Here is a 27,562-nt window from a genome sequence, read left to right on the forward strand (position 1 = left end):
CTCTAAGGCAGGTGAGACCAGGTGCTGGGCAGTAGACAGTCCCTCCCCAACCTTTTCATCTGGTTCTCAGCCCCCTTGCTCTTAAGCACCCACCCAGGGCCCTTGCTGGGATCTGGGCAAAGCCGAGTGGGCCTCATCCACTTAAACTCCAGGAAGAACTTCTGGGGGAAGCCGCAGGGATAACAGTGGGGTGGACTGTGGGGAGGTCAGTGTAAACAAGGCAGCTACACCTTTGTCCTGGGCCTTCCAAAGTCCAGTCTGTAAGCTGCATGTTAAGGAAGGCTCACTCTGTGGCCTTGAGGGCTCCTTGGCTGCAGGGACCTCTTTGTTGATGGGGTGACCCCTCCCCCAGCCCCATGGCTTGCAGGGTGATACGGGGGCTTCCTGGATCCCTGTCCGTCTTGGAAGTAACTAAGGTGGGAGGGAGGTGGGACACCACCTGGTTGCCCCTACCTGCTGCTTGATCTTGGCAAGCCCTTGGCCCCTCAGTTTCTCCATCTACTGTTGGGCATGACCTCAACATCAGGGGCTTTTGGGAAGAGCAGGAGAGGGGGTGGGAGCCGGAGCTGTGTGCCTGGCCTCCCTTTCCTCCAACCCCACCAGGCCCGGGCTGGCCGCCCACTTCTGTTCACATGGAGCTGGGTTTCCCTGGGGACCAGTGGACTGGCCCAGCCCCGCCCCCATCCCCTCCTGGCCACAGCTCACACTGGGGGGAGGGGTGGAGGCTGGGCCGCCTCCTGGACCCCTTCCCCCTTGCCCTGCCTTCCAGGGCCGGGCAGCCTCGGTCCACTGTTGGGCTGGGAGCAAGAAGCAGTGGCTGCCCTTGGAGAGGTGGGTATCCAGGGCTGCCCACCAGGGTGGGAGCAGGGGGGAAAACTAAATGTCGCCCCGTTGAGGAGGGAGAAACCCCGAGGACCAAGAAGGCTCTGGTCTGCCAAGGTGACCTGGGTTTGACCCCAGGCATGGTGGCCTCCCTGGAGAATGGAGGGTCCCAGGGCTCCAGGCTGCAGGATTTTGAGGGGGCAGCAGAAATCGGGGAGGATTTCCTGGGCCTAAAAGGTGGCTGAGGTTAGGGAAGAGGGTCCCAGGCAAAGGGGGAGGAGAGTGAGGGTGCTGAGCCTGGGGGCCTGGAAGGGAGGTGCCGTCCACGGTGCCAGGTGCCATTCCTCTGGGACCCGGCTCCCCTACGCATGAGGGTTCCCAGCTCCAACGCAGCCTCTTTGAGAAGCCCCCCTCTCTGTCTCTCTGTGTCTCTACCCACAGCCCTCATCAAAGCCCTGGTCCCCATAGATGCTCCTGTCTCCCCCGCAGGCAGCTCCAGCTGGGATGGCAGCTCCAGCATCTCTAAGGGCCTCGGGGGGTCCAGCCCCCCAGGGGGCACCCTAGGCCTCCCACAGCCAGCCGCCTGTGTGCCTGCCCCCCACCCATCTGCGGGCCACTCACCATGGGTGGCTGCTTCTCCAAGCCCAAGCCAGGTACCTCCTCTCTTCTCACCCTCTCCCTTCCCCCTCCCTCCGTCACTCACTCCCTCCCTCCCTCTTCCTGCCACCTTCCTCCTGCCCCTCCCACTGTCTCCGAAGTAGGTCAGGCTGGGCTGCAGCCTAATGTTAATGCTGTGGGCAGGAGTGGTGGGGCTGGAGCCCTCTTTATTTGGGGCTTAGGGTGCTGGTGGTGGGAATAACAGTGGAATCTTTCTCGGAAAGGGGAAGGGAGGGTTCCTCCTGCTGCTGGGTCGGGGAGAGGAGTATCTCTCTCAGCGCTGGGGAAGGGGGCTCTGGGGACACCCTCAGCCACTGCATGACCCAGGACATTCAAGTTACCCCTCTGAGCCTCACCTCCTCCCCCTAAAAAATAAGCCTGACCTCTTCAAAATTGCTATGAGGTGGAGTGGACATGTCCTAGCCCTTTTCACCTCTTCTGACCCTGTGTGACCTTGGGCTGCCTCCTGGGCCTCTCTGGACACACTTCCCCATTTGTAGAGGAAATCCCCAGCCTGCCTGGCCCAAGCAGTCCCAGCCCAGGGCTGGGGGGCGGGCAGGGTGCTGGGGGACGCCTAGGTCTGCTCTCCACGGAGACCCTTGTGTGCCGGCTCTCCCTCCAGCCCCCACTTTCCCTCTTCCCTCCTCACAACACCTGGAAGGCAGGAGTGTGCAGGCCTGACCCAGATGAAGAAACCAAGGCTGAGAGAGGCCTCTGTAGTGCACCCAGGGATCGCCGGCCAGCTCACCCCAGCTCCCCTTACCTGATACCCATCAGCTCCATTACCTTGGAGCCCATGAGCCTTTTCTCCTTTTCCTGGGTCTGAGGGAGAACTTGTGGGCAAGAGGAGACCCGCGATGCCCTGCCAGGCAGAGGGACCCACCTGCACCTGCCCCACGACTCCCATGCTGCGGACACCCAGCCCTCAGGCAAATGATGTCCCTTGTCTTGACCCCAGCTCTCTCCCGTCAGAAGCAGGCAGGAGGATGCTGGCTGCCCCATATCAGGCTCCTGTAGGACTGCAGAGCTGACAGGAGGCCCTGGCAGAAGATGCCACCTGTAGGTTCCTTTAAAGGACCCCAAAGGGCTGGTCTGCCTCAGACCCCTAGCCCCAGGACCCCCGGCCCCAGGACCCCTGGTATAGGGCTGGTCACTCTTACCACACCAGGGGCAGTGCTAAGAATTTGAGCTCTTGAGCCCAAATCCAGCCCTGCCTGTTCCTGGCTATTTGGCCTTGGGCAGGTGACCACCTCTCTGAGCCTCTGTGTTCTTATGTGTGAAATGGGACTAATAGTTGTGCCCCTGTGCGGGCTAGTGTGCTTGGCACGGGCCCGGCACGTAGGAGGCACTTACAGGGTGTTATCCCCTCTCTGGGGGGCTGGGCTCCCTGTGGGCTGTGGCAGGAGGGCAGGAGCTTGGGCCCCCGGTGCCCATGGTGGCAGGTCTGGGGTGAGGCTTGGGGAATTTCAGGGTGTGGGAGTGAGAGCGTTCTGGCCATGAGAGTTCAGTGAGGGTCAGGAGGGGCCACAGGGAGACCAGAACGAGCAGAAGAGGCTTCTGCAAACTCCTCACTTTCCACCTCACTGGCTCCTGTGGCTCAGAGCATGTTAGAACAGTCTTCCTGAGCCCCCTCTGTGTGCCCTGCGCTCCAGGGGCCCCATGTTCCTCAGGAAGTGTTCCAGGCCAGTCCTTTGTAAGCTCAGAACTAGGAGGTAGTGCAGGTCTCTTGGCATCTGGTCACCTGCCTTTTATTAGGCCACTAGTGCTACCTAAAGGCTTTCCCACTTTGTCATGGCAGCCAGGAGGCTCGAAGTTAAATAAAACACAGCTACCCAACTTCACCTGTTGAGCATCTACTCTGAGTTACATTTATTATTTCCTTCAGTATCCACTGTCCCAGAAGAGGTAGGCACTGTTCTCTCCATTTTATAATGAAGGCGTCTGCCAAAAGGGGCTAAGGGATCCACCACAGCTCCTGAGGCTCCTGACCTGACGGTCTTCCCCCGTTAGACTACACCAGCGAGCACCTCGGGGCCTTCTGGAAGGAGGTAGAGGATAAAAACAGCCTGGTTTGGCTGTCCTCTGGGACCCTGCCAGGCTGCTCCTGTGAGCTGTCTCTCTAATTCTTCTGAAAACATTCTAACACCATTACATAAAGTGTGGAAAATGAAGGAAAAAACCCACCCCACCCGTAACCCCCCACCTGACACAACAGCATCAGCGTGATGTGTTCGTGGGCCCTTCCTGCCCAGCTGGAATCAGGGAGCCACCTTCAGCCCTGTCCCTTGCGTGCCTGAGCCTTAGGGGAGGCGGCGGGGTGGGGGTGGGGGGCTGGGACAGGAAGGATGAGGGGCCAGACCAGGCTGGGGGAGAGGATGGGCAGGTGTGAGCCCAGCCCCAGCTGGGAAGGGCAGGACAGCAGCCCAGGCCAAGGGAACTGCAGGGGCTAAGGCCCGGAGGTGTGAGCCAGGTTCTTTGTTTCTGGAAGGTCAGGTCTGAGGGGGAGGGGCCTGGAGGCTCAGGGGCCTCGGGAGTTAGGAGGGGGCCTCCTGCCCAGGCCTCGGCCCTGGCCCATGCTGTGCCCTGGTCTCAGCTTCCACGCTCAGCTCGCTCCCTGCAGCAGCAGCAGCCCGGGAGGCCGGATTATCACTGCTAAAAATTCTGTTTATTGTTCCCTTCTAATTAGAAAAATACCCCAGGCACATGGTAGGGAATTTGGAAAATGCAGTGAAGTATAAAGAAGAAAATGATAATCTCACTAACTCCCCCCAGAGGAGGCCCCACTGGTGGGGGCGGCGCTGTGCCCTCTGCATGCACCACCCAGTTGGGGTTCACCCCCAAGGCCCCTGCACCCAGCACCTGGCAAATAATGAAGGATTCTCAAACGAGAGAGCAGCTATCTAAAGTTGAAATTATGGTGCATACACTTTTTTTTTTTTTAATTTTGAAAAAATTTCAAATCTCTGGAACCCTCGATTCCCCCGTTACCCAGATTCACAGGCCATGAACTGGGCTGCGTCCTGCTTTGGACGCGCTGTTTCTCAGGCCCCAAACATGCCCCTGAGTCCTCAGGGATGACGCAGTCCTCCATGGGGACCACACCCTCAAGGTCAGCAAGGCTCCAGCACTGAGTTCTCACCTCCACGTGGATTCCTGGAGAAAGGGCAGCTTCAGGGTTGAATGAGCTTTGTTGTGCCCCCTCACTAATTCTGTTAGGGGAAAAGAATACACGCAGAAATCAATTTAGGCTCGCCCAGGGCCCCCCTCACCCCCCACCCCCCGCGCCCTGGCTCTGCCTTTTGCTGGTGGTGGTGCAGATGGCTTTCTGGAGGCCCGGGGAGAACCCGCACTCAGAGCTCATTGGGTGGGCCGGGCTGGGGGCTCACCGCCCCCCCCCCCCCCGCCCGCCCACAGTGGAGCTCAAGATCGAGGTGGTGCTGCCCGAGAAGGACCGGGGCAAGGAGGAGCTGTCCGCCGGCGGGAAGGGCAGCCCCCGGGCCTACCAGGGCAACGGCACGGCCTGCCACTTCCATGCAGAGGAACGCCTGCCCGCCCCCCACCCCTACCCCGGCGCCCAGGACTGCGTGGAGGCTGCTGTCTGCCACATCAAGGACCTGGAGAATGGCCAGTGGGTGCTGGGCCTGGGAGGGGGTGGGAGGCCGAGGTGGGAGGACAGCTGGGAGGCCTGGAGGGGACCCATGACCGGCTCCATTGGGGCCACCGCCTCTGTGGCTCCTGCTGGTCTGGGGCTGCTCTGCGACCTCTGACATCTGAGGGCAGCCCCTCCCCTCCCAGGATGCGGGAAGTGGAGCTGGGCTGGGGGAAGGTGTTGCTGGTGAAAGACAACGGGGAGTTCCATGCCCTGGGTCACAAGTGTCCACACTACGGTGCGCCCCTGGTGAAAGGTGAGCTGTTGGTGCCCACGGGGGCGGGGCGGGACCTCCCCAACAGGGGCTTGGTGGCAACCCCATCACAAGGGACGCTCAGCCCCCACTCCACTGGGCCCCAGGCCCCCGTCTATTAGTGGGGTGTCCTGGGCCATGGGGAAGGGCCAGTGGTGCTGGATACATGGGTCCTTGGAGAGGAGCTCTTGCTGGTGGCCCAGCCCAGCACTGCCCCCTCCCAGGAGTGCTGTCCCGTGGACGGGTGCGCTGCCCCTGGCATGGCGCCTGCTTCAACATCAGCACCGGAGACCTGGAGGACTTCCCTGGCCTGGACAGTCTGCATAAGTTCCAGGTGGGGCCAGGCATGCAATGGGGTGGGAGCCTGGGGGTGCAGGGGCTGGAGCACCCCAAAGCCCAGCCCTGAGCAACACAGCCCTTGCAGGTGAAGATTGAGAAGGAGAAGGTGTATGTCCGGGCCAGCAAGCAGGTGAGGGGGAGGCTTGGGGCTCAGGCAAAAGAGAGAGGTGAGAAGGGCCTCTGGGCCCAGAACACAGCATGTGCAAAGGCCCTGTGGTGGGAGGGAGCCTAGTGGGTGTGGCAGGGGAGCAGAGTGAAGGGCTGTGTGGTGGGGATGAGGTGGCACTGGAGCAGCAGGACCTGGCCTGCTGGGATGGGCACAGGGAGCCTGGCAATGACCCCAGCTTCCAGCTGCCCCCCACTCACTGGCCACCCCCAGGCTCTGCAGCTACAGCGAAGGACCAAGGTGATGGCCACGTGCATCTCTCCAAGCGCGGGCCACAGCAGCAGCACCAACGTGCTCATCGTGGGCGCAGGTTGGTGGTGGGTTGTGAGGGGCAGGGTGGGGTGGGGTAGAGGGGGCTCCTGACCCACTGTCCCCTCCACTCAGGCGCAGCTGGCCTGGTGTGCGCGGAGACGCTGCGGCAGGAGGGCTTCTCAGACAGGATCGTCCTGTGCACTCTGGACCGGCACCTTCCCTACGACCGGCCCAAGCTTAGCAAGGTGGGTTAGCGTGAGCGGGGCCGGGCAGGGCCAGACCCATGTCCCACTGGGCACAGTTAGGTCCACTGGGACCCTTGCTTGCCGCCCCTTGGGGGTCTGGCCAGCTGCTCTCTCTGTTCGTGCCAGGCCCATCTGCAGTGCCCCTGAAAGATCTGGTTTGTTGAGCTCTGTCCTGTAGCTCCTGTGTGACCGAGGCTGCCAGCCCCCAAGACCCCGAGGCCCTGGTTCTCGGTTATAAAATGGGTCAGTGGCCACCTGGCCACTGTACAGGTGGGGCCGGGCCTGCAGAGGGGTGGGAGCCTGGGGGTGCAGGGTCCTGTCTCAAGCCAGGGTCTCCTGCAGTCTCTGGATGCACAGCCGGAGCAGCTGGCCCTGAGGCCCAAGGAGTTCTTCCGAGCCCATGGCATCGAGGTGCTCACTGAGGCCCAGGTACGGACAATGCTGGGGAACAGGCCTGGGGAAGGCTTCATGGGCACCGTGAAGGGCGTGAGGCCCCTGGAAGTATGGGTGTGCTCTGCCCTCCCGGCCCCGCTGCCCAGGCACCAGGGGTGTTCCAGGCCTGGGGGGTCATGGGCCCCAGTGTGAGGGGCCACGGACCGTCTGCTCAGGGCTGGGACTTGGGAGCATTAGGAGGACTTTGAGGGGGAGGTGGTGCCTGAAACTTAAAGGGTCAGGAGGGGTTGCCAGGAAAGGGAGGAAGGTTCATCCAGGTGGCAGAGCCTCGCAGAGGGCCTCGTGGGCGCTGGGCGTGGGGCAGGACCCGGAGGCCTCGCTCTGCCCGGCGGGGTCACAGGTGGTCACGGTGGACGTGAGGAACAAGAAGGCCGTGTTCAAGGATGGCTTCAAGCTGGAGTACAGCAAGCTGCTGCTGGCACCCGGGAGCAGGTGGGAGGGGTCCCCACGCCCCTGCCGGTATGCGGAGGGCTCGGGGTGCCAGGATCCCCTCCCTGACTCTTGCTGTGTCTCAGCCCTAAGACCCTGAGCTGCAAAGGCAAAGACGTGGAGAATGTGTTCACCATCCGGACGCCCGAGGACGCCAACCGCGTGGTGAGGCTGGCCCGGGGCCGCAACGCTGTGGTCGTGGGAGCCGGCTTCCTGGGTGAGCAGCTGGGGGTGCGGGCTGGGCCCAGGGCAGCAATGGCCCTGGGAAGTGCAGGGTGCCAGCCCTCCCTGCCTGGCCCCAGGGATGGAGGTGGCCGCCTACCTGACTGAGAAGGCCCACTCAGTGTCCGTGGTGGAGCTGGAGGAGACGCCCTTCAGGAGGTTCCTGGGGGAGCGCGTCGGTCGCGCCCTCATGAAGGTGAGCCCCCCACTCAGAACCCACCGCCCTGGGCACCCGCCCTGCCCCCACCTGGCTCTCACCCCTGCCCACCCACCGATCCACCTGGCAGATGTTTGAGAGCAACCGGGTCAAGTTCTACATGCAGACGGAGGTGTCGGAGCTGCGGGCCCAGGAGGGAAAGGTGGGCCCTTCTCCACCCCCTGCCGCTTTCTGTCCCCTTCCCTGTGCCCGGGAGCTGCTCACTCCCACTCTCTGCAGCTGAAGGAGGTCGTGCTGAAGAGCAGCAAGGTCTTGCGGGCTGACGTCTGCGTGGTGGGCATTGGTGAGTGGGGGGCAGGCGGTGGCAGTGAGCATAGTCACCCGCGCATGCTCGACGGTGAACTTGGGCCAGTCCCTTCTTCTCCCCCAGCCTGTTTGCACTTCTATAAAATGGGGACCCCAACCGTACCCCCTTGGCAGGGTTGTTGGGGGGTGATGGTACCAGCTTAGCCTGGCCCGGCATGGAGGACGCTCCCAATGACCCCTGTCCAGTAACCCTGCGCAGCCGCAGGACACAGAAAAGCCTCTAACTGGTCCCTGCTCCAGCTGAGGTGCCAGTCCAGGGAGGGACAAAGCTGGGAGGTGGCAGCATGGGCTGGGGAGGCTCGGCATGCCGACCCCCACCAGGGGCTTCGTGGAGAGCTTCTCGGAGGAGACGATACCTGAGGCCTAATGGGAAGCCCCTAGGTCTGTGGGGCTCCAGGCAGAGGAGAAGGCACATGAAGGCACAGGGTGTGCCACCTGCTGGGTGATCAGTCTGGGCTGGACTGTGGGAGTGAAGGACGTGGTGGTGCAGAGCAGTGAGGCAGGAGGAGGGAGGGGCTGGGGAGTGGACACAGTGGCCCCTGTCCTGCCAGGTGCAGTGCCCGCCACGGGCTTCCTGAGGCAGAGCGGCATAGGTCTGGATTCCCGAGGCTTCATCCCTGTCAACAAGGTGGGGCTGGGTGGGGAGGGCAGGCAGTGTGCCGGGCCGGGGGTGGTGGGAGGTCCCGCTCAGGGCGCCAGTCCTACCTACGAGCCCCGGTCCCCTCCCCACAGATGATGCAGACCAATGTCCCGGGAGTGTTTGCAGCTGGCGACGCTGTGACCTTCCCCCTGGCCTGGAGGAACAATCGGAAAGTGAACATCCCACACTGGCAGATGGCTCACGCCCAGGGTACCGCCAGCCCCATGGCAGCTTGGGGTGGGAGGCTGTCCCAGGGTCTCAGCCTTCCCCAGGCCCACCCCCTCAGTTGCTGGCCTTGGGTCCTGTTCACTGGGTCAGCCATTCAAGGCTCTGTGGCGGCCTGTCCAGCCAGCCCCATGCAGGTGGTCAAGGCGGCTCACAGAGACCTCCCATCTCAGACCTCTGTCCAGTGCCCTCTTGACATCCCATTTCACCAGCCACAGCGCCCCACCTCGCTGGTCCCTCCACCAGCCAGCCTCTCCTTTCCTTTTGTCCTTAGAGACACATGTTCTGCAGAATTCCTCACCAACCTGTGCAGTCACCCAGGGAGGGAGAGAGGGGTTTAGCAGAACCCGGGCTAGCTCCCCACTCTCCCCTTTGGGCCACTTGACTGGCTCTGTGAACCCAGCTGCCTCGTGCAGGCCCCTGGGAGGTGGCCGTCTGGGCCTGGAAACCTGGGCTCAGTGGGGACCTGCTGTGCTCTCTGAGGAACAACCTTCCCCCTCCCCTTGGGCGGTCACTGTGCACACCTGGTCTGGGCCCCTCAGCTGCAGGTACAGCCAGTTAGCTGCCTTGGAGGGAGGACGGCCAGACCCCCTGCACCCTCCTCCCTTCCCTCGGCCTTCACGTCATCTGAGCATCTGTGCCTGACACCCCACTCCTGGTACCAATTTCTGTTCGGGTCCAAGGTCTAAAGTTGGTGCTAGGTTTGAAGGAACCAAAAGCTACTCATCAGCTGAGTATAATTAAGGTTTAACTGGGAGGGTCCAAGGACTGTCACAGACATCCAAATACAAGGGTTCAGTGGGGCCTTGTCCAAACTGGGGAGCCATCCACCCTATTCTGTCTTGGGCTCTGAGTGAGGCTGTCATCCCTGCTTCCCTGGACACTGGTGCCCCATTCGCCCACCTCCCTCCTCTGACCTGACCTGTCTGGTTAGTTGTCTGTGTTACATCTGAAAGGTCCCGGGAAGCCAAGCCCTTCCAGACCCAGTCCAGGCACTTCATCTTAGTGGCCAGCTTTGGGCCTGGTGTCCTTCTCTGCACCCATTATCTGCAAGCAGCGGTGGACAGTGGGTTGGGCAGTGATTTACCTCTGGGGTGGGGGGGAATAGCCCCACCTGTCAGCCATCCCCAGAGAGCCGGGGCAGGCAGTGGAGGGGTGGTGAGGGCTCGGGGCGGGGCTCTCACGACCCCGGGACCCGCAGGGCGCGTGGCAGCCCAGAACATGCTGGCGCAGGAGGCGGAGATCAGCACGGTACCCTACCTGTGGACCGCCATGTTCAGCAAGAGCCTGCGCTACGCGGGTAACAAAGGGCCCCGGACGCGGGCAGGGCCCAGGTGTGGCAGAGTGCGGAGGCGGGTCTTGGATGTCAGGGCGGGGCTAGAAGCATCCAGGGGGCGGGGCCATGACGGCTGCAGGTGGAAGCAGAGAACTCCCTGCGGATGGGGCCAGGACCCCCTAAAAGGACCGCAGGGGCGGGGCCTGGGGTCCAGGGCAGAGTTGGAAGGGCACTGGGCGTGGACCCCGTGAAGCTCAGTCCCCTCCTCCCGGCCCGCAGGGTACGGAGAAGGCTTCGACGACGTCATTATCCAGGGGGATCTGGACGAGCTGAAGTTCGTGGCTTTTTACACCAAGTGAGAGCAACGGGGTGGGGCGGGGGCGCGAAGCAGCGGGTACTCAGTCAGGAAGGGGGCTCGTCCCGGATAAGCTCTGCTCCGGAGGAGGGGGCTTCCCTGGATGGTGGGCCGAGTGGCACGGGGGGCAGCTAGGCAGGGGCCGGCCAGGAAAGGGGAGGAGGTGGGGACAGCTCTTGGAGGCGGGTGTTGACACCCTACTTTTACACCGAGGAAAGTGACACAGGTAGAGAGTGGGGATCTCAGGACAGGTTCCAGCCCTGAACCCCACTGGGCAGGAAGGCTGGAGCCTCTATGGGGTCCTGCAGGAGCAGAAGCCGTGCTGGGCGCTCAGGACATTCCTGAGCGAGAGCCTCCCTGGGCCCCAGCTGGACTCGGGTCTCCAAGGACAGGGGCTGCTGCTGGGCAGTCCTCAGGCTCGGCCACCTCTCCCTGCAGAGGCGACGAGGTGATCTCCGTGGCCAGCATGAACTACGATCCCATCGTGTCTAAGGTGGCGGAGGTGCTGGCCTCTGGCCGCACCATCCGGAAGCGGGAGGTGGAGTGAGTGTGGGCACTGGGTGCCTTGGGGAGGGGGGAGAAGTCCCCCGAGGTGCTGGCTCTAGCTGCCCCCACAGCCCTCCAGTGTTCTCCCCCCCCTACCCTGCTCCCCCCCCCATCAATCAGCCTGAGGCTCCCAGGGCTATGGTGTGGTGTGGGGCAAGGGTTGTGGTTTGGGAGAGGGCTGGTTATTTGTGCTCTTGGTGGGTAGAAGGGAAAGAGGCCGTGTCCAGGGCAGGACCAGTGCTGTGGGGAAGGGTTAAGACCCACTGCTTGGGCAGTCACTGAGCCCGGGACACCCCACTGCACATGGTTGAACACAACCATGGGGAAATGCAGCTAGTGATGCCCCTGGGGATGCCCTGACAGAGTCGTGGGGTGTTGTTCGGGGTCTGAACGACACCGGACACCAGCCATTACCCTCATCCTGGCATGGTGCCACTGGGAGTCACCCTGTGGACTCAGTGGCCTACAGAACCCCCCCCCACCACCACCAAGGGCTGAGGAAAGCCTGGAGGCCACAGGACGGGGGGGGGGCCTCAGACTGGAAACGGAGAACCAAGGGGGGACAGGAATGACACACTCTCTCCCCGGCCTTCTCTGTCTCTCCCTCTTGCCTTCGCAAAGGCTGTTTGTGCTGCACAGCAAGTACGTGTGTTCTCTCCTTCTTCCGAGCCTTTCCCACCTCAGCCCAGAGCCGGCGCCTGGTGGTCTCCCCCCTCTGCCCAAGTGCACATCCCTGCTGGGCACCAGGGCCTCGCACAGCTCCCTGCTGTCTTCAAGGACTAGCTGCTCTTGGTGCCCAGAGGGGAACCTGCTCCCTTCTGCCCTCAATCCTCCTCCCTCATTCCTGCAGGACTGGCGACATGTCCTGGCTCACAGGGAAAGGATCCTGAGCTTGCACGCAGAGGACTCGGGCAGGCATGTTGGGGCGTCAGGGACAGAGGCCAAGCCTGGGGGCAGGTGCCAACCTCCAGTTCCCCAGGAGCTCCCAGGGCAGAACCTGAGCCCTCTCAGTGCTTGCCTTCGGCTGCCTGGCTCACCTCCAGAGAGGCCTCAGCGGCCTCCAGGAGATGCTCAGCCCCCAAGACGTCCAGTGCCACTGATGGCTGGCAGTGGAGGCGGGACAGACCCTGCCTCTTCTTCCTCTGGGACTGGTCCCCTGTAGGACCCTGCAACATATTAGACATGATCTTAAAATTAAAACTCACACATTTGCAGATCTGCGTGACTTCCACTGTAATTGGGCAAACTCTCATGAGGGAGAAAGATGATGAGACAGGCACGACCGCAAACCACAGAACGCTCAGTGTCACACCAAGGAAGTTTGGTCTGTGAGTGCCCAGAGGAGGGAGCAACCCCTTTGCTGCCCCCGGGGTTAGGGAAGGCCCTTCAGACCAATGTCTTGGATCTGGATTTTGAAGGAAGGGCACTCCAGTTAGAGGGGACAGCACATGCAAAGGCTCTGAGGCAGGAAGTGCTTCTTCAGAGGTCAGAGGCAGCTCGGGCTTGGCAGTTTGGCGGCGTTGGCCCAATCAGTACTGAGGAGCGGGTCCCAAGACAGACCCACGCTTCTCATGGCAGCCTGAGCTTCCTGAATGCCCATTTAACAGGTGAAGTAGCTGAGGCTCTGCTAGAGTAGGACTGAGAATCCAGAGCCTCTGCGCCACGCTGCCTCCCAGCCAAAAGGAACGCCGAGGGGAGACGCGGGGAGCGGGCCGGGGACACAGCAGGAAGGGGATGGTGGGGCGGCCCGCGGAGGCCGCTGCGAGGCCGGAACCCTCCGTCCGGGATCCCGTGCGTGGCGGACGATCAAGGCCGAGCCACGCGCACAGGGCATGCCGGGAGCCGCGCCGGGGAAGTGCGGGCCGGAAGGGGCTGCGGCCGGGGGCCTGCGCGCGCTGGAGGGGGTACAGCGCGCCCGAACTTCGCGTGAAATGCTTCTCGAAAGACTAGGAGCTCGCTGCACAGTCGGGCCCTCAGAGTCACTAGGACCCCAAGGCTCGCCCAGAAGTGAGGGCGGCCCGGAGTGCGCCACCGTCCGGAAGTGCGGCGCCGTCGGTGCAGGGCTCGCCGGGAAATGTAGTCCCTCGGGGACGGCCCGGGGCGGTGGCCGCACGTCCCGCGGACCCGGTGGCCCATCGGGCGTGGACCCGGCATGGCGGGGCCGGGTGGCTCGGGCGGCCCGATCGGGTCCGGGGCCCTGGCCGGTGGCGCGCGGTCCAAGGTGGCCCCGAGCGTGGACTTTGACCACAGCTGCTCGGACAGTGTCGAGTACCTGACGCTCAACTTCGGGCCCTTTGAGACAGTGCATCGTTGGCGGCGCCTCCCGCCTTGCGACGAGTTCGTGGGGGCCCGGTACGGCGGGGCGTGGGGGTCCTGGGGAGGGGGTGTCTGAGGAGGTCCCAGGCGGGGCGCTGGGGCGAGGCCGGGCCGCCGTGTCCCAGAGCGGAACCCGGTAATGGCGGGGGGTTGTCCACGGCAGGGGAGGGGCTTCCGAGGGAGTCCCGGAGCGGGGTGGCCCCGGGCAGGGTACTAGAGTTAAGTTGTGTTTGTGGGTCTCGAGCTAGGGCCCCAGGTGCTCGGCAGGGGGGTGGGAGTGTCAGGGGTCCCCACATGCAGAGTCCTTTGGGGGTACTGGTGGAATTCAGGAGTCTCCATCGATCTTGGCAGTTGAGAGGAGTTATCCGACTTCTGTGGCAGCCTCAGTGCCAAGTCTCATTCCTTGGGTGCCCCCAGGAGGGTCCTGGCCTGACCGCCACTCACCCCTCTCTTTCCAGGCGCAGCAAGCACACAGTGGTGGCCTATAAAGATGCCATCTATGTATTTGGTGGAGACAACGGGTGAGTCTGGATTGAGGAGGGAGAAGCACAGTGGTGGGGACTGGGTCTCTGCAGCTCCACTGCCATTTCTCCAGATATTAGCTAAGCACTCGGCCTCAGCTTCCAAATCAGTGAGGCTCCCTCAGCACTGCATCCAGTGGGTGGCACACTCAGGACACGGAAATGTCCCTCTTGTTCTGAGTGAGTAGACACAGCCTTGAAAGAAACACATCTGCCATGGCTGCCACCCCTGCCAGACACTTCTCCTTCCCTGTGCCTCCCTCTGGGCCTTATCCACATGCTCACATGGCAGTTGAGAAGGTTTGGAGGATACCAATTTATTTCCTTCCCCCATTTTTCACTTTTGTAAGGGTTTTCCCACATTTTGCTGTACATTCCCAGCAAACAGCTTTTCCTGACAGCATATCTCCATCCCACGAACAGTTCCCAGTTAAGTTGTGGCTGGTTTCCTTTGGTGAAATAATTGCCGAAGTGAACCCTTGGTTTGTGCAGCTGCATCCTTCTCCTGGCATGTTTTTCCCAGGAGCTGGACCACCCCAGAGGGAAAGAGCTGTCTTAGTGAGGGCGGGACCACATCAATTGCAGGGTGCGGGCACAGCAGGCAGGCTTGTTCTGCACCAGGAGGGGGGGTCCGGTCTGGTCCGGTCTGGTCAGGGAAGCCTTCCTGGAGGGGCTGATGACCTGAAAGATGAGTAGGAGTGAGCCAGGCAAAAGAGGAAGAGTGTCCCGAGCAGAGGGGTCAGTGTGGGCAACCACCCAGCGGTGGGAGAGTGCAGAACTGTGCTGCCCGGCATCCACTGGGCTTCCGTCCCTCGTCCACCCCTTGATGTGCTCAGGAGAGGCTAGGGATGTCCACCAGGGCTCTGGAGGGTTGGGAGCCTGCTGGATGTGGGGCTGAAGTTGGGCTCCTGGACAGACAGGGCTCAGTTCAGGTTACAGCTTTGTGGTTTGGGGCAGGTGGCTTAAAGCCACCAACTGCACCCTGGCCTCCTCTGTAGAAGGGGATGGGCCTCTGCCCTGCTTTTGCAGGGTGCTCCTGAGGGTCAGTGAGCATAGGGCTGTGAGAGGCTGAGGACAGAGGTGTCCCTGTGCTGAGGGTGTGGTGTTGGCACACAACTCATCCTGCCCTTGAGTTCCTGTCCCTGCCTCTCAACCGTAGGCTCTGGCCTGTAGCCCAGGCAGGGCTGGCCTCTGATTGGTGCTGCAGCCGTGGTCCTGCAGGATTCCCTGGAGGAGCTGACCTGGGGCTGACAGAGTGGGCAAGCCCCCGCGGGGACCTTCAGACTGGGTAGAAGGGTCTCTTGGGCGTGGCCCCTGGCTTCCAGCCTGTCTTCCTCAGTCTCTCTCCCCATGTGCAGCCAGCTAGAGTGTGTTCCTTCTTGAGTCATAACCCTGGGATGGTTCCCTCTGAGTAAAAATGCAAGCCCTCCTGGCAGTTTGTGAGGCCCTGCCCGCGTCTGCACCCACAGCTCCCCTGCCTTTGTCTGTGCTGCACTGGGTGACACCTCTGCCTTGCGGTGTTCTGATTGCACCAAGCATCCTCCTGCTCAGCCCCTCTCGCTGGCTGTTCCCTGCTTCCCACCCTTCCTGCCCCTCCTCTAAATCTCCTGTGAGTGAGGCATTCCCCCACCCCTTGGACTAACTGGACCAGCCAGCAGCCCCCACCTCCCCTTCTGCACCTCTTACTGGCTCCATTGGCCCCCAGGGCACACAGATGTTTCTTGTCTGTCTCCTCGGCCAGGGCTGGACCTGTATTCCAGCACCCAGACAATTCAATAAATGTTTGTCACAGGACAAAGAGGAATAAAATGAGGAAGAGGCATCCGCCCACAGATGTTTACTGCAGCCTTAATAAGAATCCCCTGAACCAGAAAAGGCCTGGTGTCCAGCGCAGGGCAGTGGGTGGGGACATCCCCCTGGAGTGTTCTGTAGCAGGTGGCGTTTGAGTGACAACTGTGTAGCTAGAAGCAGAAACATTTTCTCTACAATGTGACACTAAGAAACAGGATAGGAATTTGTCTCATTCTAGTTGCAACTTTGTACAGACTGACTGGCTACAAAGATGCTCATGTAGCTGGTGGGGGGGGGCAGTACAAATGAGTAAAAGGGAGGGACTACAGTCATGCCTCTGCTTCCCAGCCCCAGCCCCCTGGCTCCGTGGCCTCAGGCAGGCCCTTTGGTCTCCCAGGCTGTTTCCTGGAGGCAGAGGCTAAATGAGGCAGCTGGGGTGCTGGGCTCCTGTTGGGTGGACGCCCTTCTCCCTCTTACTGATAAGGGCTGGGTGGTAACGTGCGGGTCTTTTTTTTTTTTTTAATTTATTTATTAATTAATTTATTTATTTTTGACTGCGTTGGGTCTTCGTTGCTCTGTGTGGATTTTCTCTAATTGTGGCTAGCGGGGGCTACTCTTCGTTGTGGTGCGCGGGCTTCTCACTGTGGTGGCTTCTCTTATTGTGGAGCACGGACTCTAGGCGCGCGGGCTCAGTAGTTGTGGTGCACGGGCTTAGTTGCTCCGCGGCATGTGGGATCTTCCTGGCCCAGGGCTCGAACCCGTGCCCCCTGCATTGGCAGGCGGATTCTTACCCACTGTGCCACCAGGGAAGCCCTGCTTTATTGTATCTTTAAGGTAGTTATTACATTAGCTTTGCAATAAAGAGGTGGCAGGAAGAGAGAGAAGGCAAGGGGCCTCCTCTGACATGTGAGCCAGCGTCTGCATCGTATGGCGCAGCCTCGGAGAAGGGGCGCTGCAGCCCATGAGTGGGTGTGTGGGTGGGGATTCTGGAGTGGGGGGTGAGGCGTGAGGAGCCTGAGATCATGCTTGAGTCCTGACCCCAGGCAGGCTGGTCCCGCACCAGCTGGGGAGCTTCCTTTGGGTCACCTCTCTGGTCCCTCTGGCATCAGCTGGTTGCCTGGCCCTGGCTGAGTCCCCCAAACAGCTGCCCCCACCCCCGGGCACAGTGTCCATCTCCCGGGTCCCTGGCTGTCTTTCAGGAAGACGATGCTCAACGACCTCCTTCGTTTCGACGTGAAGGACTGCTCCTGGTGCAGGTGGGTGTCCCCGGTTCCAGCCCCGCTTTTCTCCAGACATGGAGCACCACTGGGGCCTGACTGCCAGCCAGGTCCCGCTCGTGGAGAGCTAGAGAAGCTTCGAGGAGGAGATGACAGCGCCCAGGACTGCTCTTAGTGATCCCCTCTATTTCCTGGCTTTCTTTTCTGGTCTGTGGCTGAGATTGGTTTTTCTGGATCCTGTTATTTAAGGGGATCTATTTGATCCAGCTGTGGGTCCTTCGATTCTGCCTCAGGAGAGCTCTTCAGTCACCAGGCCTGTCTCCTGGAGCCGACAGGGGGACCATGGGCTGATGGGGCGTTCCAGGATGGTCTCTGCTGCTGCAGGGTGCCACACAGGGGCTGGCAGCAGCGGCTCCCCTGCCCTCCCTGCCCTGTGGGGCCTATCCTCTGCCAGGAGACCCCACACAGGCAGTGGGCAGCCTGTAGGTCCTGGCTTCCCTTCCCAGCTGTGTGGCCTTGGGCATGACACCTGCCATCTCTGAGCACTGCACATTTGTGCCCATCTGCTCCAGTCCAGCCCCCGCTGGGAGCAGCTCACAGCTGAGGAGAGAAAAAGATACCAGGATTAGGAGGTGCTGGGCTTCCTTCTGAGCTGTGCCAGCTCCTTGTGCAGGAGCCCCTCGGCACCAGGCTCTGCAGCAGCTCTGGGCGCTGCTCTCTGGGGTGGGGTCTCACTGCCCCCCTTCGACAGAGGAGGATGTCCAGGCCCAGGACTCACAGTTGCTGAATGTGGCCCAACAGGTGGCATCACCCCTTGCCCAAACACCCGGGTGGTGCTGGATTGCTTTGGAAGTTTATGTGTTGTTTCTCTCACACTTGATTGTAAAATGTGTCCAAGAGTTACAGATTAATTTAAAAGTCACTCTCAAGACTTTATAATTCTTTGTTAAAAATTGCTTAGGTATAAAACTCTGAAAAGGAGCAGCCCCAGGAAAGCAGTATAAACCGGTTTTTAATTCAATAAATAAGATGTGTGGACCACCCATGCTGCAGAATATGGTGCAGGTGTGGATGGTTCCAGAGTAGCAAGGACATCTACCACATGATTCCATTTAAAACAATTACTCAGACACATAAATATGCCTGGGAAAGGTGGTGGGGAGGCGCGCTCAAGGTGTGGATGGTGGTTTCTGGCAAAGGAATTATACATATGTTTCAGCGCTGTTTTTTTGGTTTTTCTTTATTGGCAATTTTTTAAGGTTTCTATAACGAGACAGGTATTACCCTCAAAATACAAAAGCAAAAAGAAGTTTGGGGGTGAGGGGGGCTTCCCCCTGCTGACACCCACTGCCCCTTCTCCCCCCACCAGAGCCTTCACCACTGGGACCCCTCCTGCTCCCCGCTACCACCACTCGGCCGTCGTTTATGGCAGCAGCATGTTCGTCTTTGGTGAGCGGCCCTCCTCCCATCAAGCCTCGACCATGTGCTGTGTTTGGCCAGCCTCTCTGTGTACTGTCCTCTGAGTTCCTGGGCTGGGTTGAGGCCCTCTCATGGGCCCCTTTCCCTGACTGTCCTGATCTCCTGAGGGTGGAACCGTCAGCCTCTGTGGCCAGGCTGGTGTCTCCCAGCCAGGGGCAGGACATGGGGTTCTGCTCATCTGTAACCAGAGCCTTGAGCAGGGGCAGGCAGGCAGGAGGTGCCCCCCAGGGTCAGAGGGGTCCCAGAGTACATTTTAACTGAGGCCAGATCCTGCCCCCACCCCCTGGGTTTGATGACTGAGTTGCTGCCTTTGGATGTGACAGCTTCTCACTCTCTTTACAGGGGGCTACACTGGGGACATTTATTCCAATTCCAACTTGAAGAATAAAAATGACCTCTTTGAGTACAAGTTTGCAACTGGCCAGTGGACGGAGTGGAAAATTGAAGGACGGTGAGAGACTTTGCTGAGAACTTTGGGGTTGTGCAGGCTGCCGCGCTGGGTCTCAGGGGGCAGCGGGCCTGGATCAGCTCTGTAGAATTACAGATGAAGAGCCCGAGACCTGGAAGAGAGGGCTGCGCCCATGGCGGCCAGAGCTGGGAGTGGGCGTTAACTGCCAGTCGCTCCTGTCTGCTCCTCCCCCAGCTCTTAGATACCCCCCTTCCAGAGGACAGCTGTACTGCGGATGGCACTTCTCTGGCCCTGTTTTGCAAGCACCCCCTTGATATTGGGTGGGAGCTGGGAGGGGGCTCTGTGCCCTTGGACATGTGAATCCTTGTCCAGCTGCCCCGGCCTCGTGAGTTCAGCCTCTGCCACTGTCCCTTATTCCCAGCGGCCCAGCTGGAGTCCCCAGAGTTCGGGTCAGCAGGTGTGGGCACGGCAGCCCCAGGGCCCGGCGGCACTCGCAGGCTGTGGCCCTGGCCTCGTGGGGCCATGAGGCTCAGATCTGCACGGGGCGGCCTCCCTGCTCACCCCCTCCTCCTGCCCCAGGTTGCCAGTCGCTAGGTCAGCCCATGGCGCCACAGTGTACAGTGACAAGCTGTGGATCTTTGCCGGCTATGACGGCAACGCCAGGTAGGTGGCGGCCGGAAGTGCACCGAGGCACAGAGCAGCCTTCCTGCGCTGGGGAGGGAGGACTCGAGCTGGGGTTTTCTCAGGAGGGTGGGTGTGTAGACAGGGCTGGGAGAATAGGAAGATGGGCAGGACGAGGGCCACTGAGTGGAGCCCCCGCCCGACCCTCACAGGGGACAGAAGTTCTGGCACCCCTGAAGCCCCCTGGGGCGACTGAGGGGGTGGCGAGCCCACCCACGTCTGTGCAGCTGGCTGAGGATGTGCTGGCTCCACAGCCCCGGGGCCACAGCTGGGTGTCATCAGAGCCAGGGGTCGGGTGGTGGCCCCTCGAATGGCTGGGGTGAGGATACTCGGGCCCACGGTGAGCAGCGACCTGAGTGAGCAGGAGGGTGGCAGCGGCAGGGCTCAGACCCGGCCTGCCTCCCCATGGAGGGCAACAGGGGCGCCTGCCTGTGTCATGGGCCCTTTCCTCCTTGTTGTAGAACATTGGCTTTGCTGTATTTTTCTGATTACAAAAACAGCACACGCTCATTCCCCAGGAATTCAGCGTTACAGAAGCTCCAAGTGCTGCAGGGTTAGTGGTGGCTTCTGTGAGGGCCTCTCCTGGCTCCAGGGGGCCCGGCCCAGCAGGGATTCAGTGCAGCCCCCAGCCGAAGCCCCCACCCTGAGGCCGCTCCATAGTCCCCTGGTCAGAATCCCCCTTGGTGCATTGTCCTCCGGGAGCCTTCCCTCCTGGCTGGGCCCAGGCCCACCCTGACCGCCAGCCCAGCTGTGGGGTCCCAACCCCTCTGTCCTAATGCAGGTTAAACGACATGTGGACCATCGGCCTCCAGGACCGGGAGCTAACGTGCTGGGAGGAGGTGAGGGGCATGGGGCCGGGGAGGCCACTTTGTTCCTGGCCTCGCCAGGCCCTCCTGACATCCGGCCCAGCCCTCTCACAGTCCCCGCGGTGGTTACCCAGTGACTACGGGCTCCGAGCCTGTGACTGGTGCAGTTTGGGGATGATCCACCCTTCTTTGAACACAGTGGGGGTGGCTACTGTCGGGATCCTGGGCAGTGTGTCTAACCACTGCCCTGTCTCACCTGTAGTGAGGACTTCAGCCCCAACTGTTCAAAACTGGGCCCATTCAGATGGGGGCTTTAAGCTGTTCCACAGAAATGGACCCATGACCCCTCACTCACGGAAGGTTCAGGAGTGAACGTAGCCCTAGCTCAGCAGGTTGGCCCCGGACCAGGAGAAGGACTCATGGCTTCCCCAACCACGCAGGTGGCCCAGAGCGGCGAGATCCCGCCCTCCTGCTGCAACTTCCCGGCGGCCGTGTGCCGGGACAGGATGTTTGTCTTCTCAGGCCAGAGCGGGGCCAAGATAACCAACAATCTCTTCCAGTTCGAGTTCAAGAACAAGACGTGAGTGCCCTGCTGGTGGGGCCCCCGTTAGCACACCACACCAGTGCCCGGGGCTGCCTGTGTGGGCTCCACACACAGCCAGCACCTTGGGAGCGGGGCCGTGAGGGCCCTTACGCAGCCTGGGCCTGAGACCCCCGCAGGCCCCTCGGGGGGTGGCTGCAGCCCAGCATCCCAGGGCCTAGGCGGCCTCCTTCCTTGTCCCAGTGTGAAGACAGCCAGCCACCCCTTCCAGCAGCTGCCTCGCCGGGCAGGTGCCACCCTCCTGCCCTGCCCCTGATACCTGCTCCATGCTGGGGGATGAGGGCGAGACAGGACCCCATGATGGGCTGTGAGGAGCCAGGCAGGGCTGGTGCCAGGATGAAATGGGGTGGGGGGCTCAGAGCCCAGGTGGAGGCTGCAGGGGAGCACGAACCCCCACCCCATCGCTGGTTCACACGCAGCGTGAACACACATCACAGGTGGACACGCATCCCCACCGAGCACCTGCTCCGGGGTTCTCCGCCGCCCCCGCAGCGGCGCTACGGGCACACCATGGTGGCCTTTGACCGCCACCTTTACGTGTTTGGGGGCGCAGCTGACAACACACTCCCCAACGAGCTGCACTGCTACGACGTGGACTTCCAGACCTGGGAGGTCATTCAGCCCAGCTCGGACAGCGAGGTGAGTGCTGCTGGTCCACAGGTGGGTGGGGCCAGGGCCAGGGGCTCCAGACAGCCAGCAGGAGCAAGGCTGGGACACCTGGGGCCCTCAGCCCTGGACATTGCCCTGGCCCGACCCCGGCCTGGGCCCCTCTGGTCTGTTCTCCATCTTACCACCTATGGGCTAACGCTTCATGGCCCAACATTTGTGCTGTGCTGGGGATGTTCTCCTGGGATGCATGCCTTGACTGCAGCCAGGCTCCCATCTCGGCCGTGCTGGGAGCACCCTCATCCTGTGTCACTTTCCCCCCACACTGTCCCCACAGCACCCATCCCCACCCCAGGCGGGGACAGCAGCAGTCTCTGGCCACCTGCCCGGCCCTTGCTGAGGGGCCGTGCACCCGTGTGTCTCCCCCAGGTCAGCGGGGCCGAGATGCCCGAGCGAGCGTCCGCTTCCGAGGAGGCACCTGCCTTGGGCTCCGAGGAGCGGGGCGGCTGCAAGAAGTCCCGGGATGTGTTCGGCCTGGACTTTGGCAGCACCACCACCAGGCAGCCTACCCTGCCAGCCTCAGAGGTGAGGGCCAGCACCCTCGTGCCCACCCCTCACGCCCTGAAGCTGGTCCTGTGATGAAGAGGCCGAGGCTCAGGGCTTACACAGCACGTGAGGCGAGGCCAGGAGCCCATGCCCTGCTGGACGGGCCACATGGGTGCAGCACATGACACCCAGCACCCTCTGCCACCTGGTGGGGCCACAGGGCCTGTCCTGTCTGCGGGCCCACACAGGCCCCGCCTCCCCCCCACCCCCCGCATGATTGTGCTGGAGGGGGGGTCCTGCCCTGTAGCCCCTCCTTCCAGGCCACCGGTGCCCTTGCCCTCCTTGCTTAGAGCCTGGCCGCGGCCAGGCCTCAGCCAGCCCCGCTGCTGGACACCCCGCCCTGTCCCTTCCCCTCCAGTTGCCCAGCGGAAGGCTCTTCCACGCGGCCGCTGTGATCTCCGACGCCATGTACATCTTCGGGGGCACCGTGGACAACAACATCCGCAGCGGGGAGATGTACAGGTTCCAGGTGGGGCAGCCCGAGCTGCCGGCCTGAGGCGGAAACTGTGGAAACCGAGCCCCTGGGGGGCGGGGCTTTGTGGGGGCAGGGCTTGTCCAGCGCCAGAGCCGCGGCTGCACCTGGTGGGCCGGCAGCCCCTCTGAGGGGTCGGGCGGTTGGGCCGGGGTACTCTGGAACCTGAGTGCGGGCGGGGCCGGGTGGGGGGCCGGGGGGCCCCCCGCAGAGCCCGTGGGGGCTGGCTGGGCGGACCCGTCCAGCAGCGTGGTCTCTGCCTGCAGTTCTCCTGTTACCCCAAGTGCACGCTGCACGAGGACTACGGGCGGCTGTGGGAGAGCCGCCAGTTCTGTGACGTGGAGTTCGTGCTGGGCGAGGTGGGTTCCCCTCCTGTGCCCGCTGGCGGCCCCCGCCCCCAGGGTGAGGGTCCCCCGCCCTTCACCAAGGTGTCTCTCTTCCGGCAGAAGGAGGACTGCGTGCAGGGCCACGTGGCCATCGTCACGGCACGCAGCCGCTGGCTCCGCAGGAAGATCGTGCAGGCGCGGGAGCGGCTGACCCAGGTGAGGGCCGCCCGCCGCCTGGGCAGAGGCTTCCGTGGGGTGTTCTTGAGCGCCCCTTCCTCTGCCCACAGAAGCTGGAGGAGGAGGCGGCCCCGGCACTCAGGGAGGGCCCCTCTGGGGCTGCGGGTGGGGCCCGGCCGTCCCTGCTGCGCGTGGCTATCCGCGAGGCCGAGGCACGGTCCTTCGAGGTGCTCATGCAGTTCCTCTACACAGACAAGATCAAGTACCCGCGGAAAGGTCGGCCTGCGCCGCGGACGGGAGGGAACGGGATGGGGTGTGGGCAGCCCTGCCTGGCAGGGGGCAGCCGGGGTCTCCGAGGCTTCGCCCCGCCTGTGGCTGAGCCACCTCGTTGCGGAGGGAGCCCGGGCCCCCCCAACAATGCCCCGCCGGAGGCTCAGGGGGTTCTTGGGCGCAGGCCACGTGGAGGACGTGCTGCTCATCATGGATGTGTACAAGCTGGCACTGGGCTTCCAGCTGTGCCGCCTAGAGCAGTTGTGTCGTCAGTACATCGAGGCCTCCGTGGACCTGCAGAACGTGCTGGTCGTGTGCGAGAGCGCTGCCCGGCTGCAGCTGGGCCAGCTCAAGGTGCGGGGCGGGGTCCGTGGCAGCCTGTGCCCCCTCCCCGCCCGCTGTGGCAGGGCCGGTGAGGCCTGACCCGGTGGCCTGCGGCCTGTCTGTCCAGGAGCACTGCCTGAACTTCGTGGTGAAGGAGTCCCACTTCAACCAGGTGATCATGATGAAGGAGTTCGAGCGCCTCTCTTCTCCTCTGATCGTGGAGATTGTGCGGCGGAAGCAGCAGCCGCCTCCCCGCGCCCCCTCGGACCAGCCTGTGGACATCGGTAGGGACCCACCTGGTCCCCGAGAGCGGTGGACAGGGTGCAGCCACCTTGGGCACAGGGTCCTACCGCAGGCGGCTCAGGCTCGGGCAAGGCAGAGACCTGCTCAGCGGGCTGGGTGCCAGGGCGGCATCTCCCAGGCCCATTCCTGGGGGAACACGGGCCCTGTCCAGCGAGTGCTGCCCTGACTGGGACGACAGGCATGAGGGTCCCATGATTAGTTGCCCAGCTTCTCTTCTAGGTGGGCCCACATCTGGGTCTGGTAAGGGGTGGGCACAGCCCTCAGACGCTCGGCACCTCCCTGTCCCATCCCCACCCAGCCAGGAAGGGACCTCACAGACTCCTTCACCCCCTGGCCCTGGGGCCTGTGCTGCCTCGGCCATGGGCTCCAGGTGACACAGCCGAGGGGGCTTCAGCACTGGGGCAGGAGAGGGCTCAGTGGGCCGAGTCCGGGAGAAGGTCAGGCTCTGGGGGGACAGAGCCTCAAGGGCCAGAGTGAGGCCTCTGACCTGGGGGTTTCGTTCAGGGGGGGCAACACGGGCAGATGCACAGGAGGCGGTGCCCTGGGGTCCCGCATCCTGAGTCAGAAGCCGCCCTCCGGCTCAGGGCCCCTCTACACCCCCAGGCACGTCTCTGATCCAGGACATGAAGGCATACCTGGAGGGGGCGGGTGCGGAGTTCTGTGACATCACGCTGCTGCTGGATGGGCACCCGCGGCCAGCCCACAAGGCCATTCTGGCCGCCCGCTCCAGGTGGGTGGGGTGTGGCTCGCGGGCGGGCGGGCAGCTGGGCACTGGCTGACTTGTTGAGGGCCGGCCCACCGTCTGCAGCTACTTCGAGGCCATGTTCCGGTCCTTCATGCCTGAGGACGGCCAGGTGAACATCTCCATTGGGGAGATGGTGCCCAGCAGGCAGGCCTTCGAGTCCATGCTGCGCTACATCTACTATGGCGAGGTCAACATGCCACCCGAGGACTCACTGCATCCTCACCTCTGGGGCTCCCGGGTCATTCCCAGGACAGCTTTGGGCCCTGCTGGCTTGGCCTGGCCAGGCAATTTCCTGAGGACTTCTTGGTGCCCAGTCTCTTCCGGGTTCTCTGGAACAGTCGGTTGGCTGGCTCAGAGAGGTTTGCAGCCAGGAGAGACGGGTGGGTTCAGAGGAAGGGGTCATGGCTCCATGTGGGGTGATTCCTGGCCAGGTCATGTCTGTGGGGGTCTGAACATGGGGGGCCAGGATGCCCTTCAGGGCTCTGAGGCCGTGGATGTTTCAGCAGATGGGCATGTGGGTACTTTCCTGGGGAGAGGAACCTGTGGTTTTCTTTGGATCCTGAATGGAGCCTTGGACCCCTGAGTGGTTCAAAGCCCATGTAGAGGCTCTGCCTGGATGGGAGCCCGGCTGTTGTGGTGGGTGGGCGCCCCTTGACCTGAGCAGGAGGCAGCAGCCCTGGTTCAGGGCTTCTCCGTCCCTGGTGGTCCCCCAGTGGGGAAGAGGGCAGCTGGGTGGGAGGAAGGCTCTCTTGGCCCACAGCTCCTTAACCAGCCCTCAGCTACCTGTTCGCGGCGCCCTACTACTACGGCTTTTACAACAACCGGCTGCAGGCGTACTGCAAGCAGAACCTGGAGATGAATGTGACGGTGCAGAACGTGCTGCAGGTAGCTGCCCTGGCCCTGGGCCTCTGTGCCTGCGCGGTATGCGGGGCAGGGGCAGCGCCTCAGGGAACCTGCCGTTCCAGATTCTGGAGGCAGCAGACAAGACGCAGGCGCTGGACATGAAGCGGCACTGCCTCCACATCATCGTGCACCAGTTCACCAAGGTCAGGGCCCTCCCACCCAGCGCGCTGCCTGCCCCGTCTGCAGGACATACTCCCCTTGGCGGTGGCCTGGGCCAGGTGGGAGGGGCCCTGGCCGCCTTGTGCAGCAGTGGGTTCTGGGGATAACCGGGCAGAGCTGTCCACCCACTGGCTGGTCCTCATCCTGTACTCGTTGGTCAAGCCCCCAGAAGACTCCTTGGCCACCTGGCCCTGGCAAGAACACAGCTCCATCCTTCTGGCCTTTGGTTGCCTCCGCAGGTCTCCAAGCTGCCCACGCTGCGCTTGCTGAGCCAGCAGCTACTGCTGGACATCATCGACTCCCTCGCCTCCCACATCTCAGACAAGCAGTGCGCAGAGCTGGGTGCCGACATATGAGGGCCCATGTGGTGCCGCCCCGCCCTGCCTCGCCCACTGCAAAGACTGTGCTGGCCATGCTCGGGCCTGCGGCCAAGGGGTCGGGTGCCCAGGGCCTCCGAAGGGAGCTAAGTGGGGGACTCCAAACGCCCCATCTCACTGCTGAGGACACAGGTCCCACAGGAAGCGGACGGTGAAGCGGGATCCTGGCTGGCACCCTCTCCCGGGGTGGAGGTGTGGGTGGGAAGCCAGGGCTCAGTGGTGAGAACACTGCAGGAGGAGGCAGGGGTCCTGGCCAGGGCCCAGTGAGGGAGATGAGCCCACCAGGGAGCTGGCTTTGGGCCCCCTACACAGCAGGGACCCAGCATGGCTTGTGCATCCAGCCACTGGGTCATGTTGCCAAGACCCCTCAATGTGGTGGCCGCACAGTACCCTCAGACCCTCATCAAGGTTGGTGTAAGGGTTTCCTCCTGCCACCCAGAACTTGGGTAGATGGAATCCAACTGCAGGTGAATTTTGAGGTGTGAAGGGCCCTAAGGTCAGCTCCCAGCCTGCAGGGTCAGCCACTGCAGACTGGGCCAGGCATCCAGAGGGGCTGTGGGATCCCACCCACCTGTGTGTGCATGGGGGCCCTGGGCTGCGCCAGAGAAGTCAGAGATGCCCCAGGCCTGCATCTGTCCCTAAGTATTTATTGTCATAGGCTTGCCTCCATTAAAGCCACAGCAGTCCTACCTGCACCCAAACCTCACTGCGCAGTCCCCACTGGTGGCTCCAGCCCTCCGTCCTCCTGGAGCTGAAGCTGGGCCATGTGGCCCGATGGCTCAGGATAAGCCAGTCTTGCCTGGTTCTGTTCATGCCAGCAGCTCTCCACCCCCACCCAGGGTGCCCCAGTCACATAGTGGGAGGGCTGGTGGGAGGAATGCAGGCCAGCCTCTGGCCTCTCCCCACCTGAGGGGAACCCTGGGGGCCCGGAGCTGGTTCTGGCTCCTGGGCTGCCCTGTAGGCTCCTGCCTGGGCTGGGAAACTGAGAACAGGTCACTGAGTCCTTCCCTGTCCCGACAGAAGGTGCCGAGTCCACCCCAGTGGGGAAGGCACCATTCTGCCTCTCTTCTGGGAACAAGAACCCTTCTGCCCTGGCTGCCAGGAAGCCACTTTGGGGGAAACACAGTCCCTCTCTTCTGAGCCTTAGAGCTCGTTTCCTGCCTCTGGTTGTGCCCCACGTAAACGCAGCATCTGCCACTCCTCAGGCCTTGCTGAGAAACTCCAGGTGGACATTCTTAGGCAAGGGGTGCTCACCTGTAGGCCCAGCAAGCTAGGAAATGGCCTGTGCAAGGTGCACCTCGGCCGGCCCGCAGGCTTGGGAACCACCTGTGATCCTGCTCCGTGTCCGCCTCCTGTAATGGCCATTTGACTCTCCTGTGCGTAACGTGAATAAATGAAGTTTCACTCCAAGAGCCCCAAAA

The 27,562-nt window shown here is 62.4% G+C and overlaps 2 protein-coding genes across 4 annotated transcripts; both read left to right on the plus strand.

Moving 5' to 3' along the window:
- Positions 1–1,399: 1,399 nt before the first annotated feature.
- On the plus strand, positions 1,400–12,135 carry AIFM3 (AIF family member 3). 3 transcript variants are annotated; one of them, XM_068562514.1, is made up of 20 exons: positions 1,400–1,475; positions 4,894–5,107; positions 5,275–5,384; positions 5,606–5,715; positions 5,806–5,850; positions 6,100–6,196; positions 6,271–6,383; positions 6,726–6,812; positions 7,177–7,268; positions 7,352–7,482; positions 7,568–7,683; positions 7,775–7,846; positions 7,924–7,987; positions 8,562–8,638; positions 8,743–8,860; positions 10,077–10,175; positions 10,431–10,506; positions 10,945–11,049; positions 11,674–11,694; positions 11,903–12,135. In XM_068562514.1, exons 1-20 carry the CDS (start codon positions 1,445–1,447, stop codon positions 11,940–11,942), a joined length of 1,818 nt encoding a protein of 605 aa, XP_068418615.1. In that variant the 5' UTR covers positions 1,400–1,444; the 3' UTR covers positions 11,943–12,135. The 3 variants fall into 3 exon arrangements, with proteins under 3 accessions (XP_068418615.1, XP_068418613.1, XP_068418614.1); XM_068562512.1 differs by lacking the exon at positions 11,674–11,694; XM_068562513.1 differs by lacking the exon at positions 11,674–11,694 and having other exon boundaries at positions 1,445–1,484; positions 4,885–5,107.
- An 808-nt stretch (positions 12,136–12,943) lies between these two features.
- LZTR1 (leucine zipper like post translational regulator 1) lies at positions 12,944–26,847 on the plus strand. Its single transcript, XM_068562511.1, has 21 exons — positions 12,944–13,404; positions 13,827–13,889; positions 16,880–16,936; positions 18,267–18,346; positions 18,719–18,827; positions 19,365–19,448; positions 20,248–20,305; positions 20,713–20,852; positions 21,311–21,512; positions 21,909–22,064; positions 22,444–22,554; positions 22,824–22,916; positions 23,004–23,099; positions 23,171–23,336; positions 23,515–23,684; positions 23,782–23,938; positions 24,561–24,687; positions 24,766–24,915; positions 25,482–25,587; positions 25,668–25,748; positions 26,004–26,847. The coding sequence occupies exons 1-21, from the start codon at positions 13,205–13,207 to the stop codon at positions 26,118–26,120; spliced, it is 2,523 nt and encodes an 840-aa protein (XP_068418612.1). The 5' UTR covers positions 12,944–13,204; the 3' UTR covers positions 26,121–26,847.
- The last annotated feature ends 715 nt before the right edge of the window (positions 26,848–27,562 follow it).

The sequence above is a fragment of the Eschrichtius robustus genome, chromosome 14 (assembly GCF_028021215.1).
Source record: "Eschrichtius robustus isolate mEscRob2 chromosome 14, mEscRob2.pri, whole genome shotgun sequence".
Lineage (NCBI taxonomy): Eukaryota > Metazoa > Chordata > Mammalia > Artiodactyla > Eschrichtiidae > Eschrichtius > Eschrichtius robustus.

What these genes read in the sequence shown, in the direction of transcription:
- AIFM3 (XM_068562514.1), top strand. Translation starts at nt 1,445, where the DNA reads ATGGGTGGCTGCTTCTCCAAGCCCAAGCCAG. An exon ending in AGGTGCTCACTGAGGCCCAG is followed by an intron (nt 6,813 to 7,176) that starts GTACGGACAATG and finishes GCGGGGTCACAG; the next exon opens with GTGGTCACGGTGGACGTGAG. An exon ending in TCGGTCGCGCCCTCATGAAG is followed by an intron (nt 7,684 to 7,774) that starts GTGAGCCCCCCA and finishes TCCACCTGGCAG; the next exon opens with ATGTTTGAGAGCAACCGGGT.
- LZTR1 (XM_068562511.1), top strand. Translation starts at nt 13,205, where the DNA reads ATGGCGGGGCCGGGTGGCTCGGGCGGCCCGATCGGGTCCGGGGCCCTG. An exon ending in GGGAGATGTACAGGTTCCAG is followed by an intron (nt 22,555 to 22,823) that starts GTGGGGCAGCCC and finishes CTCTGCCTGCAG; the next exon opens with TTCTCCTGTTACCCCAAGTG. An exon ending in ATGCCACCCGAGGACTCACT is followed by an intron (nt 24,916 to 25,481) that starts GCATCCTCACCT and finishes ACCAGCCCTCAG; the next exon opens with CTACCTGTTCGCGGCGCCCT.